The sequence below is a fragment of the Xiphophorus couchianus genome, chromosome 5 (genome assembly GCF_001444195.1).
Source record: "Xiphophorus couchianus chromosome 5, X_couchianus-1.0, whole genome shotgun sequence".
Lineage (NCBI taxonomy): Eukaryota > Metazoa > Chordata > Actinopteri > Cyprinodontiformes > Poeciliidae > Xiphophorus > Xiphophorus couchianus.
This window is the reverse complement of record NC_040232.1, coordinates 22130724-22146453: the sequence shown is the minus strand read 5'-3', so window position 1 is coordinate 22146453 and position 15730 is coordinate 22130724. Positions and strand designations below refer to the sequence as shown.

The 15730-nt window shown below is 39.0% G+C and overlaps 2 protein-coding genes across 3 annotated transcripts in view; one reads left to right on the top strand and one right to left on the bottom strand.

Annotated features, from left to right (window-relative positions):
- Window positions 1-15108, top strand: part of LOC114144054 (melanocortin receptor 5-like) — a 39988-nt gene extending 24880 nt beyond the window's left edge. Inside the window, exons 5-6 of one of the 2 annotated variants that reach the window (XM_028016517.1) lie at window positions 536-1095; window positions 15025-15108. In XM_028016517.1, the coding sequence (XP_027872318.1) occupies window positions 536-1095; window positions 15025-15032 (568 nt within the window). In that variant the 3' untranslated portion in view covers window positions 15033-15108. Of the gene's footprint in view, window positions 1-535; window positions 6542-15024 lie in introns of those variants that run through there. The other variant, XM_028016516.1, reaches the window with a different exon arrangement.
- On the bottom strand, window positions 8025-15651 carry mc2r (melanocortin 2 receptor). Its single transcript, XM_028016521.1, has 2 exons — window positions 15071-15651; window positions 8025-10312 (listed from the first exon to the last, which is right to left on the bottom strand). Exons 1-2 carry the CDS (start codon window positions 15406-15408, stop codon window positions 9754-9756), a joined length of 897 nt encoding a protein of 298 aa, XP_027872322.1. The 5' UTR covers window positions 15409-15651; the 3' UTR covers window positions 8025-9753.
- Between the last annotated feature and the right edge of the window lie 79 nt (window positions 15652-15730).

Here is a 15730-nt window from a genome sequence, read left to right as displayed (position 1 = left end):
ACAAATGTTGCAATTTTGGTCCAATTGTAAAACTTATAAAGATAACTCTAGGAAGCTAATAAGTAATATTTTATTTATTTAAATTTTATTTAGTTTCAAACATGATAGCAGTATAAAATCACACACATAAACAAGGAATGCAAGAGACACATTTTTTGTACCACAATAATCTTAACATGCTCGAAAAGGAGTAGGAAGAAGCAAGAAACTTACAAACTCCTACCCCACAAACTCATTCAGTATTTTCAGATGGACCCTCATTATTAAATCAAATTTAAAAACACAGGTTAATTAATTTTCCATTTTATCTTGGCCTGTATATGTCTAAATATATTCATACATACATCCTTATCCACACACACTCACACATTAGTGCTGTCTCTCCCCATATTTCTATATCTTGTGAAAATGACCTCCTTATATTTTCTTGTATAAAATTTTGACTTTGTTTTAACTCCTCATTTAACTTGTTCCATAATTTGACACCATGAATTGAAATACAAACTATGTACGTTTGATATGCTTCCCTCCACAGATATATCACCATCTTCTATGCTCTGAGGTACCACAACATCATGACGGTGAGGAGAGCAGGCTGCATCATTGGAGGAATCTGGACCTTCTGCACTGGTTGTGGGATCGTCTTCATCATCTACTCTGAGACCACCCCCGTCATCATCTGCATGGTGTCCATGTTCTTTGCCATGCTGCTCATCATGGCCTCCCTCTACAGCCACATGTTCATGCTGGCCCGCTCGCACGTCAAGCGGATCGCCGCGCTGCCGGGCTACAACTCCATCCACCAGCGCACCAGCATGAAGGGTGCCATCACCCTCACCATCCTCCTGGGCATCTTCATCGTCTGCTGGGCCCCCTTCTTCCTGCACCTCATCCTGATGATCTCCTGCCCCCGCAACCTCTACTGCGTGTGCTTCATGTCCCACTTCAACATGTACCTCATCCTCATCATGTGCAACGCCGTGATCGACCCGCTGATCTACGCCTTCAGGAGTCAGGAAATGAGGAAGACGTTCAAGGAGATAATCTGTTGCTACAACATAAGAAATGCCTGCAGCAACCTTTGCTCCCTCACCGGTAAGTTCTGAAAAGAGAAAATGGAGAAAAAGAACACACACAAACACACACACAAAAAATAAATAAAACGAAGTTGGATCAATGAACTTGAACTGAGACCTGTTCCGGAAATTCAACGTCCATCACATGGAGACTGTGTTTTGTTTTTTTGTGTGTTTTTGCCGCTTATGTATTACGGTCAAAACAGTTTTTAGTTGGGTGTTTGTTTTTTCCGCCAACTGTTTAAAAGGACGAGCCAGAAACGGTGAAGTGTTTCCTAATGCGCTAATGCACGGCATCCAAAACACACACAAAGAGGCTGATTTATGAGGTACATTATCCAAATGCTCTACCAGCCCCATCCAAAATCACGAGTCATTTTAAAATGCGTCACAGAAATCTACACTTCTTTTGTTCTCCCCTGACATGTCCTCCTCTGTGTGGTTCAGCTTTTCTTTTGGATCTCCGTTTCTAATCAATGAGATTACTATCCTACCCTACAAGACTATGACCGACAAGGCAGCCTGACAGATTTATTTCACTTTTGTCAAGTGAGCCATGCAGGCTGAAAGAGAGCTTAGATATTCACTGCTAATTGCCGATGATGGCAACAGGCAGCCAGTGTTGCTTCAAAGCCCTGATGTGCACATCCTTGGCAATTAGGACAAACCCGCGTGGCGGAACGGCCTGGTCAATGAAGCTGGAAACTCTGACAGGATCCTGGGAGTTCTCACTGATGTTACAAAAGGAGGCCAAAACTCTTTAGAAATGTAATTCAGCACTTTAGGGGATAAAACATGAAGTCGTTGTAATGCAGTGTTCAGGGGGGTTGGAATATGCTTGAATCAACATCATTTTTTTTTGTTTTTGTAAAGATTTTTAAACGTAAAAAAAATGCAAATTTATTGACAGGTGCAAAAACATATAAACACATTAGTGGGGCAGAGATGAACAGAAGTAAGTCATCAGCGTATAATGACAGTATGTAAAGTCCTTCAGCTGACTGATACTTTACTGGTCGTACAGTGGAACTATTTCAAACATCAAAGTACATAGCAAAGTACGCTGTAAAGGAATCCAAGGAGTGACAGCAAGTACAATAAAAAGAAAAGTTGAAGAATTTTGATTGTTGTACCTAGAAAAGATTATATCTAAGCAACAGAAGAGCAAGAAGAGAGCCGTTGTTGAAGCAGACGGAATGACAAGAATGGTTTCTTAACTCATTCTGTGAAGGTGGACGCATGGCGGTGCAGAGAGTGTTTCTGTTTTCTCACAGATTATCGTTTCTCATATTCTACTGTCAGGACATAATGACAGTTTTAACAAATATGTAAAAAACATATACTTTTTAAAAAAATTAAAGTTACCTACCGCAGCTTTAAATATGAAAATAAGTAGGTAAATAAAATTATTCAGCAATGCCCCAACAAAACTGCCCCACCGTGTCCGGACACAGCACTGTTCATTTTCTCATGTTAGTGGTAACCTGCACTCTGAATTCTCCAAAATGCAATCCAGAATAAGAAACAGTGGTACAGCAGTTTAACATAATCCAGTGATGGAGTTAAAAGTGAACACTGAAAAAAACAAAACGTTCTATAAACAGTTGAAATCAGACAGTGCTTCAAGATCATTTAGTCCACTATAACAACTGTACCAGGGAGAGAACGTTTTAATGACGTGTTGTTGTTCAGTCCAGGATTATATTGATCAGTGGGGTGATCACACACTCTGCTCAGCAAACTGTAAAATATTATTCACATGAGAATCGGAGCTCTTCACCCATGTGTTGCACATTAACGCTTTTTTTTTCTTTTACTTTGTTCACAGTAGAGTTGACACAGTTGTCAATAGACATGGGGCCTTTAATTACACTTCAGTTGAACACTGTCCGTGTCTCTGCGCCGACACTAAGCTCCATGAAAGCACAAATAATTTGTGCTTCTTTCATTTTCTCATATGACATCTGTGTGCATCATAAACTCATTAAGAGTTCTTAAGCCAAATTATTTCCACACGCGAAATTCGTCAGAATCAAGGTGCCATTAGAGGCGTGCGTCTTCATCTGGATGTTTGTCTGCTCCTCAGTTCCAGCCCACACCCGCACACAGGTGACAGGGCTTTAGACTTGTAATAAACGCAAATAATGAAATGTGTTGTCTCCGTCAGAGAAGCGGTGCTGAGCTTTGTGGAGGAGAAACGTTTTCTGCCGTCACTGCAGTAACTCCAGAGCTGCTCTGCTGCCTCTGTACGATTTATGAAGACAGTTTTTCCCTCATTATTTACAAAAAGCAAACACTGAATGCATCTTCTGCTGAACAGAAGAACAGAAAAGTGCTAATTAAAACCAGCCTTACGATATGAATGATGAAAAAAAGAATACAAGAACACAATGTGTACATTTTAAAAACACTTCTAATTACTTTTCTGAAGATTCAGACTCTTGAAATGTTTGTAAGGAAAAACTTTATCTTTAACCATGTTTTAATTAAAGTGGCTAAACAGAAAATGTATCGCGAACAGATGGATTACACAAATGACAGGAATTACGGTAATTATAATAACACAATTTTGAAATTTTTCATTTAAAATGTCGCAATAAAGCTTGAATTCTTGATGAAAATGGCCTGGTTTAAAACCTTTGCGCAGAAACTTGTGATCTGAGCAACTAAAGATACAGAAACAACATATACTGTACATATATACATTTTATTCATACGTAATTGTATAAAATGTATTCCCATTTGGGAAGGTCAGGTAATTAATAGCTAAATTAATCAGACGGTGAATACAACTAAAGTTTGAGACTAAAAGATTTCAGACTTAACTTGGACTCCTGATCTGAAACTTGAGTCTTTTTCACAAGTATGAAGATTTAATAAAAAGCTGTCATGACAGGCTATAGTGTTACAGAATGAGGCTTCTTTAACTGTGAAAGAATGCACTTAATTATTATCCAGTGATGTTTGTGAGTTATGGGCTGTTAACGACGCATAATACAGAATAAAAATAAATCGAAACAAAAAATTAAAATGTATATTTTCTCAGTGTATAGTTCAGTTGTAAATGTGAAAAGTGAGCTGAGTCAGTTTGGAGACCAAATACATAATCCCAGCTTATGAATAAATTTAGACTCATTTGGCAGAAAAAAACAAAACATTCTTTCTGCCTGGATTCTTACCAACCTACATTTCATTGTCTCACTGGAGCCCAAAGAATTCTGCAGTCAAGAAAGACATAACAGTGTGTACACTTCATGATAGATTGGAAAAAAGGAAAGAATGACTTGAACTAGTGATTTTCACTGCTCAGTTTTCCAGAGCTTTCAGAATGTAGGAGAAGTCTTTCTGTGGAGACAGAAACAGTGATGTTGCATTAAGAGTATTATTACTGTCTTGCACACATGAAGAGTTCTGCACTGATTACTATGTGGTGGGGAGGCAGAGTCTGCTGTTCGGCTTTGTTCAGCATGTTGAAGGTAAAAACCATCCAAGTAAATGGCGACTGCCCCCTTTTAGAGGTCTGACAAAGACTTGCAGATGAAAGCGCTGCCTCCACTCTAGGTGGAAAAGCATTATGATATCCGGTGCTGTGGAAGACATAGATGACTAATACGTGGATCATCAGCAGGGCCCTACGTTGCTACAATGTGAATGAGTAACACCAAAAAACAAGGTAGAAAAAAATGATGATAAAGCAGCAGAATAGGGTGACAGACACTTACTCCTCTGACTAATGGTCCTCACGCTCAAATCACCTGTTAAAAGCAAACATGGCAACCACAAAAACACACACAGCAGCCATCTCTTTCATAAACGCTTTCCAAGGTAATTACAAATCCCTGCTTCACTCTGGGGGGGTAACACATTTATCCTGCTGTCTCACATATTGCCTGACCTTTAGAGGATCTATTTATTTTCTTCTCAATGTGAAGCGTAAAAGTGTTTTTATGTATCGCCGTAGAAACATTATGTTTCCAGATATTTTTTTGTCCAGTTTTTTTTTTTTATGTGATTATCAGCATGTATTCAACAAACATAACAAACATTCATGATTTTTCGGAACCACCTAAATGCCAGCTTTAAAAATTTGATTGTTTTTTTTTTAAATAAAAAATAAAGGTTGATTTTTTTTTTTTTTTTACCCGCTTGTCCAATACATGCAAATAAGAGCCTTTTCTGGAGATAATAGTTGTGGGTGGGGAAGGCTGAATCTCAAAAATCAGCATCAACAATGATTTTGAGCAACTTTAATTTTTAACAAGAAGAAAGAAGGAGTGGCTGGGTCCAGCCTCAAACTATCAACAGACCGAATTTTACATTTTTTTAAAATCATTTGTAATGGAAACGCAGCTAATGTTGAATGATCCATAGATTATAATTCATATTTTGAACAATTCATACCATGTAAACATGTTGTCTATTTGATCAACTTTTTGGACACAGATAAAAAGCTAAACTCACCATCTATCTTTTTTCATTTTATGCTGTTTGTATCGACAAATTCAGAGTTGCACATGTATAAAGTAATGACAGCAGCCGTCATCACGCTGCAGCTGTGTCTGCATCAGCGCCGTGGTTACCAGCCAACCAGCCTCTTGAAATCTGCCTGTGTGTAAAAGCGCAGCACCGTTTCCTCAGACTAGAGCGTAAAGTTTTCCTTCCTGCTCCGTTCTGTCTCTGTGCTCCACATTGATCCCCCTGTGCGCTGAGCTGCTGCCATGTAAAAACGTGAATGTACAAATAGCTCTGCACAGCTCTCTGTGATTGTGTGCTGGTGCCTACCTCCCTACTGACAGGCTTGATTCTTCTTTATCAGTAAAAATGCAGAGTCCTGCTGAACCTGAATGTTATTAAGCATTGCTATGTAAATGACGTTATTATCTGTGCAACATATTATTTATTGTAAAAAAAAAAAGAGTCGGTCACTGTATATCTCTCTGAAATAATGTTTGTTCCCAAAGACATTGAGATAAAAAAAAAAAAAAAAAATCAAGGTGAACAGATTAACATAGGCGACCCGTCTTGTGCTGTAATAGTGTTCTGATTTATTGTAATCCATTTAATATTCTCTTTTGTACTGCAGAGAATATTTATGGGAGAAGATGCATAAAAGTGCATCTTCTCTTCATGTACTTGTAACGATATTTACTTCGACGACTTTGCATTTTTGTGCTCAAGCCCCTCTGTGCTGTTATTGTATGCAACATCCTTCAAAACTGACACTGGGTTTCTGTTGCCCACAGAAGCAGCAGTCTGTGTTTTAGCCTCTGCTGCTTCACCAGACTGAGGTTTTCCTGATCGGATGCTTAAGCTTTTCTCCATGTGCAGTGAGATCGTTGGCACATTTCACATCCTCAAATGGTGATATGAACAAACATAAATGTTGGCTTCTGTTAGCAATGTGGCTTACAATGGATTCTTCTCTTTATGTGTTTATGACTTAATAAAGAAGATAATAAATCTGAGTGTTATTCTGTTTTATTAATTATGTATACATAGTTCTTTTACTCCATTTTAAATGGTTTGGCACTCTTTTTAATTGTGCTTCATAACCTCAGAGTCCAAAAAGGGCTCTGAGATTTTCTCAACAGATGTTCTTACTGTGGCTAATGGCCTAATTAAAACACAGTGTGGATGGAGCCTTTGCAGACTACAAGCTGCCCCTTGTTATTCATGCTGCAGTCTTTTAAGTTTCTCCTGAAACTCATTTTTTAAATCCAAGTTGGAGCTCCATCAGACCGGTTTGATTGATTTATACTACAGCTTTTTCTAAAATCTTATTGTTCTTGTTGATTTTATTGATGTGTTCTGGAACTTTGTCTATTTCTACTCTTTGTGATGCACTTTGGTCAAGGTGATTGTTTTTAAATGTGCCTTATAAATAAACTTGAGGGAAATTGGTTCCAATATTGTTATTCAAGGTTTTCTGTTTCATTAAATATTTTTTCATGATTGTTTATGACTGCTGTCATGAAGTGTCATTCGGTAAATAATCACACTTTTAATGCAAAGGTGACCATTTTAATTTACTTTTGATGCAAGTTTTAATGCGACTTTGCTTTAAGTGTCATTATTTACCAAATAATGATAAACTTAGCCTGTAGCAGATTAGATTTTATTATCCTGACTGCAGCGCTACATGGAAAACTTCAACGGTTTATACAAACCTTTCAGTTTGTAGCCAAAATGTCACTCAAGTTCTCTTTCTGCTCCATTCACTGGCTCTCATCCAGATGTTCAGATTGTATCAGACCTCTGCTTGCTGCACATTGCTATGCCCTCACTGACACCCAGAGGGAACAGCCTGGTCTGGTACATGTGCAATCCAGCAATAGTTGTGTGAATGATTTAATATGCAAAGGGTTGGGGTAAACTGGGAAAAATCAGAAAGCATAAAAGATGGCGTCATCAGTGAAACTTGTTAGTTTTGCCTGTCAGTCAGTCAGTGGGTAAATAACACTCTTTCTCCTGCGGAGACGTCTTCATGGATTTACCGCCGTCAGCATCAGACCATGTCTGCACAGTGCTGCAGGCTTTTTCTGTCAGCTGATCTTCTCTCAGTCTTCAAATACTGGTGACAGATCACTGATCTCTGGAGGCATTATGTTCTCTGCTCTAAGCAGGCTAGCTCTTTGCTAATCAGGTCATCTATATGCCCGTCTCTGCCCTGCGTTTGTGCTAAATTACTTCCAAATAGTCATTTCTTCTGTGTCTCTTTTTATCAGTGGATTTACATGACGGATGTATATATTGGGGGCAAAAGTTAGACTTTTGCATATTGACAGCTTTTTCAATTATAATATGTATCAAGTATTTATCATTTCCTTTAGATATTGATCAATCTCTTTAATCAGACGTCATTTATTTAAAATCAAGCTGAATAATCAGTTCAGCATAATACGATTTTATTGACAGTTATTGTACGTCAGGTCTACAATAATTAATTAAGCAAAGGAACAAAAGCAAAGATAAAAGTCACAAACACAAAGAATTGAACACTGTTTAAAGAGAAATGTCTGACTGAATAAGAACTGAAAAGACAAATAAATAAGCTGAATAAAGAGATTTTGGTCTAAACCAGACAGATCAATGAAATTAGCTCATTGATCTGTTTGGTTATCACACCAGAACAGCAGATTATAACCAAAATTAGAGCGCCATACTGTGGATCGTGTTGTGTTGGGTGCTAACCATCCCATTTCTCAGTTCAGCTTTAATCTACATTTATGGTTGTTTTGTAAAAAAAAAAAAAAAAACAGAGGCTGGTTTATATGATCCATGTTGGTGGATTTCTGGATGATTTCTCACTTTAGATTACTCTAGAAAAGAAAGTTAGAACTCAGCCAAACAGCCTGAAAGTGGTCGTTAGGAGATTGAAGCATAGCTTCAAATACATCAAGTCTCATAATCCAGTTAGAGATAAAAATTTCAATTTCAGATATGAAATCCATTATTTTTCTCCACCTTATTTTCTTTTAACCGCAGAGAGGAATAAAGGGGGGAAAATAGTTGTAGATAAACTGATCTGCTGCTGATTGGAGCCGTTTATCGTTTAAGGTTCACAGCATGTGATCATCCCCGGGATAAAGAGGCGGACTCGCTTTCAACGTTCAGAATCTAACCCAAGATTTAAAGTTCTGACTCATCAGAAGTGTTGTAAATCATGTCTGAATTTTTTAACTTTCACTTAGAAATAGAAACAAGACTACATAATAGTAAACTAACAGATATCTTAACAATCTTTTGATCATAAAACTTCAAGATAAAATTTATGTGGTAAGAGGTTGATGTGGGCAAATTCTGCAGTAGGAAACGTTTATAAACAACATGTTTTAGACGTTTGTTAAAAGTGTCAGAATGTCGTGACAGACAGATAATCTCCTATTGCCATCTGCAGAAATACGCCACTATTGGTCAGACACTACCAATCAGAGCCAGGAAGAGAGTCTTAGCACCGTCAATCATGCTCATGTACACCATTCCTCCTTGCTTTCTGCCCCACCGAAGAGCCTGTCCTGAATGCTCAGCCTAGCTAGCATGACCAGCCATAAGTTGTTTCTCCACTCTTAATCTACAACAGTGCATACACAAGCATGATTTACAGCACTGAAACCCTCCTCCAGGCTCTGATTGGTTGCTTCTGACCAGTAGCCAGCAATGCATTTCTGCAGACAGCAGCAGGATCACTGGGTGGAGGTGGATTTCTTTCACAGATGATCTGTCTCATGTTGCACTGCACCTGGAGACATTTAGATAAAGAACATTTTTATATTCATTAGCTGCTGCTGCTGCTTTAAAGAGTAAGATGCTAACAATGGAATCGCTTTCAGGTCATAGGGATCCCCACTGAGACCAGCAGGACAACAAATGAAAAGTTCAAACATGTGGTTTGTAGGCTCAAAGTCCATTGACCAAATGTCCAAGTAGCAATGCAAACAAGAGTGATGTAGGTTCATACCCTCTGCTAGCCTCAGCTGCTTGGTGACACATATCACAGGAACCACACAGTGTCCTAACGCCTGCCAATCAATGACTCAAAGACAAAAATGATCATTAGCACAGAGGGGAGTTATGAACTTTTGGGGGAGCAGGTTTAACGTTGCACAGTCATCAGGAACCTATTTTTGATCTGTGGATGAAAAATGTTTAGTAGCTAAAAACTTTAGATACATTTCTGTCACAAGCAAAATTTCCAGCCTGAGCAAAACAGCATCTTTCTGAAGGTGTGCCGCAGCTCAGCCATGCGGAAAGCGTAGATAGCCGGGTCTATGAGGGCGTGGCTCATCATCAGCACCACATGCAGCTCGAACAAGGACCGGTAGCATTCACAGTATGGATTCATAGGGCAAACTGTGATGATGACCAGGTGGACAAAAAACGGCGCCCAACACACCACAAACGCCCCGAACAGGATGGTGAGAGTGAGAGCGCCTCTCATGTTGCTGCCCCACCTCCGCTGATGCTGTGACTTGTCCCTGCCGCCACCAGGTAGCGCTGCGATGCTCTTGGCATGAATGCGGGCCATCATGAACATGTAGACGTAGAGGAAGCAGATGGCTGCCAGGGAGACCACGAAGAAGACGATGAAGCAGATCACGATGAACTGAAAGTTGAAGAACTTCACCATTAGCACGGCCAGAACTGCACATGATGTCCAGATGAGCCCCAAGATGGCTGCAGTTCGCTGCATGGTCATGATGTTGTGGTAACGTAGCGCATGGAAGATGGTGATGTAACTGTAGGATAAAAAAAAACCAACAATAACAAAAAACATTTGAGTCCTGATTGACTCTTTGGATTTTGTAATTGGAGTTTGTGTTAGGGCAGGGGTCTCAAACTCCAGTCCTCGAGGGCCGCAGTCCTGCAACTTTTAGATGTGACTCTGCTGCACCACACCTGAATAGAATAATTAGGTCATTAAGGCTCTGGAAAACTGATCTACACAAGGAGGAGGTCATTAAGCCATTTCATTCCAGTGTTTTGTACCTGTGGCACATCTAAAAACTGCAGGACTGCGGCCCTCGAGGCCTGGAGTTTGAGACCCCTGTGTTAGGGTTATCACAATTCAAATGTGTGTATGGTTAGAAAGACAAATTTGTGACCATATGCTAATATTCTTACATTTGCAGCTGCCCTTAGGTGGTTAATGGAACTTTGAAAAGAACCTTGGTGGTTAGTCAAACTTTCAGTTGAGTTAAAAGCTTGTCAGAGTGAAAGTAATGGGAAAGTCTTTTAACTCACACGTTGTTCAGATAATGGCTCTCATTAGCCAGCAAAGGGTCCTTTGTTGTTTCAGTTTAAACAAAAATGAGCATATGAAGAACATCATTATATTTTTAATTTGTCAATCCACTCTCTTTTGTATTAGAATCTGCAAAGACCAAATTCATCCATCCGTCCATGTTTATACCTGCTAATCCTCGCAGGGCTGCGGTAGGGGGTGGGGACGTGGTACTTACCTGCAGCGGCCACAGGGTGAGAGGCAGGGATCAAATGTCTAATTTAAAACACAATTTAGACTTGAAGCTGTTTTTCAGGATCTTATGTGGAGAGTCGCACCAGTCCCAATATAAATGAGCTACAACCGGAGTTCATTAGATTCCTTTCACCTCTTCTTTTGATAGATGTGTGCTGGAAAGTTTACTTAAACTACAATGTTCAACTGTTTCTGCAAGGCATGTTGCTATTTTCCATGAGACCATCTCTTTGCCTCAAGGTAATATTTGGGTTTTAACAAGTTTCCTTTATTTGATTTTCGGGTAAGCCACATTCAGCTAACAAACAATAACGTTTATGTACCTATAGCAATCAGTATGTTTTTTAGGTGGAAAAGGGCAAACTAATTATGTTTTCCAGACTCATTTTGAGTATTGAAATGATAATGAGGGTTTTTTTTGAGAAAATCTGCAACAAAAAGAGTTTAAATATGGCTTCTTGAATGTCATGTCCCAATTGATTCATCATTAAAATGAATGAATCAATCTTTTATAAAATGTTGCATCTTTCAAAGGAATGATTTGTTGAGCAGTGACAAGCCAAAATGAGAGGGTAAAGAACAATGGCTGGATACCAGTCACTATGCCAATCATCAAACCAATAGTACTGTAGGCCTCTGTACTAACACTGTATTAAAAAATGTCACACCTTTTAAAATGGGATTATATTAGCAAGAAATGTGACAAAAATGATTGACGGAGCTATCCATCGCCGTCTTCTGTCTCCATCAAAAGGTTTAGGATAAAATGACAAGTTTGATTTGCATCCTTGTCGGTTTGTGTAGCTGACCGCTCAGCACCCAATGACCAGTTTTACAGTGAAATCAACTGAATAAAAGCAATATTAGGTGGCCAGTTGTCTGTTTTTTGTCGAGTTCTGCAGGAGTTAATGCTCACATACATTGTTTTAACATCAATCATGGCAGAGTAGGCTGTTTCCTGAAGAGCACAGCGTTATGAGTTGGGCGTTAGGGTCAATACGGTGTTACGGTCAATACATGGTGACAGTGAAAAAACACATTAAATTGGCCAAAGATGCATTAGATACCATTACCAGTTCTTCATGATGGAATTGCACAGTGCAATTGAATTAGGTAACATAGTTGCTTTGTGGCCTTGCCCAATGTGCAGGACATATATTTCACACAATAGTGTAATGTTGGAGCCAATGGCTAAGAGACAGTGTTGTGTTCAAGACCACCTAACCCGAGACCAAGACAAGACCAAGACCAGAGTGTATCGAGACCGAGACAAGACCAAGACTTTTAGGGTCCGATACCAAGTCAAGACCAAGACCCAGGGAAGTCGAGACCGAGTCAAGACCAAGACCAGCGCCAGTATGTGACAATAAAATGTGAAACATGATCAAAATCACTAAAATTGATCTAAAAGACCCACATTCACGTAAAAACACCTAGATATTTTACACAGAGAACTGGAATAAACATAAACATCTTTATTTAGTACTTCTATGTTGTAATCACAGAATTTCAAACAATCAAAGTCGATCAAAATAGTATTTTCTCTGCCTTTCATGAACAGTACATACATTTATGTTGTTTTTAAATGTGCTATTTCAAAACCATGTGCAAATATGTAAAACTGAAAAAATGCCAATCATTTCTCTCGTTTCTCTCTCGTATACAGATTATAGCTACATTATATAACTTTTCTTAAATAAATCTATATCTATCACTAAGTTGTGACAATATGTTATGAGACAGATAATTTGTTGAAAAAAAGATTGATCTCCTTCACTTCCTCCCTGAGCGACTACTGCCATCTGCAGAAATACAAACCCCATTGAAATACGTGCACAAAAACATGACTGACTTTTATCAGTTCTAAGACCCTTTTGCTGGATCAGATGGTTTGTTTTTGACCAAGCAGTGTATTTCTCCAGTTAGCACTGGGAACATGGAGAAAAGGCAGAGGAGCTCAATATTTTCACAGCTTGTCGGTCTCATAACATACTGACACAACATAGTGACATAAATATATAAAAAAAACTATATAACTTTTACAAAGATATTTTTTTGTTTTAACAAAGTTACATACTGCATCTTTAACTCTGCTGTTGAATGGATGTAGCAACTTATACATAACATACATAATAAAGAAATCTGACATTTAGAGGCCCAACTGCATGCGTTTCAAAAATAAAATTATACAACTGGAAGCAGTTTCATAATACGCCAAAGCTTTACCCTATCTTCAATGTCAGGAGCTATATCCAGCTCCTAAGGTCAATGTAACTTACATTGACCTTAGTTCATAATTATGAGACAGTGAATGAATTCATTCACTGTCTCATAATTGTTTTTCATGAGAAAGAAAAAATCTAACTTAGGAACAGGATGTTATTATATGTCCAGTCGACTCAGTCTCTCAAGGTTAACTGCATTTGCTTACTTCCCTTAATAATGTTAATTGTAGGACCAATGCAAGAAAATACAACTTATTTAAGGTTAAGCATATCAGGTTTGGCACATTAATAAATTATATATGATGGCTTTGGAGACATTGGGGTTACCCACCAGCACAAGCCAGCACATGCTGACAGAACCATTACGTTCTGTCATGGTTACGTTACAGAACGTAACCATTACGTTCTGTCATGGTTACGTTACAGAACGTAACCATTACGAACCATTACGTTCTGTCATGGTTACTTATTGACAGAACCATTACGAACCATTATGTTCTGTCATGGTTACTTATTGACAGAACCATTACGAACCATTACGTTCTGTCATGGTTACTTATTGACAGAACCATTACGAACCATTGTTCTGTCATGGTTACGTACGTCACCTTATTATGGTTATTAAACATAGGTAGAGACTTCCACATCAGTCTTCTCCTTCATGAGAAGTATTGAACAAGAACCAAAATATATTACGATTATCTATTCAGACTTTTATTTTTGCTCTGCTTCCACCTATGTGCTGCAATCCACTCATGAAGCCGACAGAAATACGGAGACATGTTCAGGAAAGCTGTAATTGAAACAGCGTTGTCCATGCACAACACGAATCAACACTTCTTTAAATTAAATCAGTAATGTCCGACATGTTTTCACAAACACTACTAGGTGACAACTTGTGCATCAAGCTAGGTGGCAAATAGCGGATAAGAAAGGAGAACATTCACACTAAAAGATAAAGCATACATATATAACTTTAGCTAACTTAATATGTGTAGCTAATATTGAAATAAGAACTGTGTGATGGCCGGGTAGAATAATTTTGATACCGAGGAAATTGCTTACGTTAACTTGCTAGCTTTCCTAATATCACTTTTACACACAGCTTACCTTTCTTTGTGCTTTCTTTCAAGGTGTCGATAAAAGTTGGACGTAGTCCCCACCGTCTCTGATAGTGAAGCACTGCAGAACTTACATTGCGCTGTATGCTTTTTTCTCAATGTTGCTTTACAAATGTATTGTTTGTGATTTAAATAGCCAAATTTTATAACCGATGATTTGGCCGACATCTTATCCCCTTCTCAGACAACCACTTGTAACTTTCAATCGAAGTGCTGCAGTCCGCGCTCAAGGTGAAAGGGGGTGGGGCGACAGCAGTTAAAAAAACAACAACATGCATTTACCAATGAGACGGGTTATTGCTTGGATTTGAATCAGGAGTGCATCCAATAAAAAGAAGGATCTTAAAGAAATTGATACTGATGATTTAGCGTTATTTTCACAGTTGTGGTCTTGACCGGTCTTGAAATAAAATACCGAGTCCTCAATGTCCGAGACCGAGACAAGACCGAGACCAAATGTGGTCGAGTCCGAGACAAGACCGAGACTATCAAAAAATGGTCTTAAGACCGGTCTCGAGACCAAGACCGTTTTCGAGTACTACAACACTGCTAAGAGAAGTCCAAAACCTGTTTACTGCTTTAAGACGGCTAACTTTTTTCCTTTTTTTTTCCATCACTCACTGTAGGGATATGAGCATCCTCAGTCATCCGTCAGCAGATCTTTATACATACCGGTCAACAGCAATGGCCAGGAAACTGGATATGGAGCCTACAAACGACATGCAGAGCAGGGAGTCCATCACGTCGTCCAGGTCGGTCTCGGGAGGACCCCTCCTCTCCAGGTGTCCCGCATCAGCGAGAACTATCATCAGGTTTTCCCATGTTTTTGTCACACTGGCGATGGTGTTGAAGGCAGCCAAGCTGCACATGAAGCAGTACATGGGTGAGTGGAGGTTCCTGCTGCGCATCACCGCCACCACGACCAGCAGGTTCTCAGCCAGGCTGACGATTCCGACGGTGAAGAAGACGGGAAACGGGACCTTGACCTCAGGGCAGCCTGTCTGGTTCATGGCAGCGTCCTGTCTGATTCCAATGCAGATTAAACAAGTTCCTAAAAACAGGTGAAAGCAAATAGAAATATTACACAAGTTTAAATGTTAGCACAGAATAATAATAATGATGATGCACCAGTGCTGTTGAGCTACTATTGGGGGCTATGCCAACTGCATTGTTGTCTTTAGAGTAACTTCATATTTTTCCAATATTATAAACTTGATCATGTTCCTTTCTCAGATTTAAAACTTCATTTTAACATTTTGGTCCATGTGAATTTCATAATAATAAAGTGTTACAGAAAAAAAGCCAGGCAGATATTTAACTTCTAAATTGAAA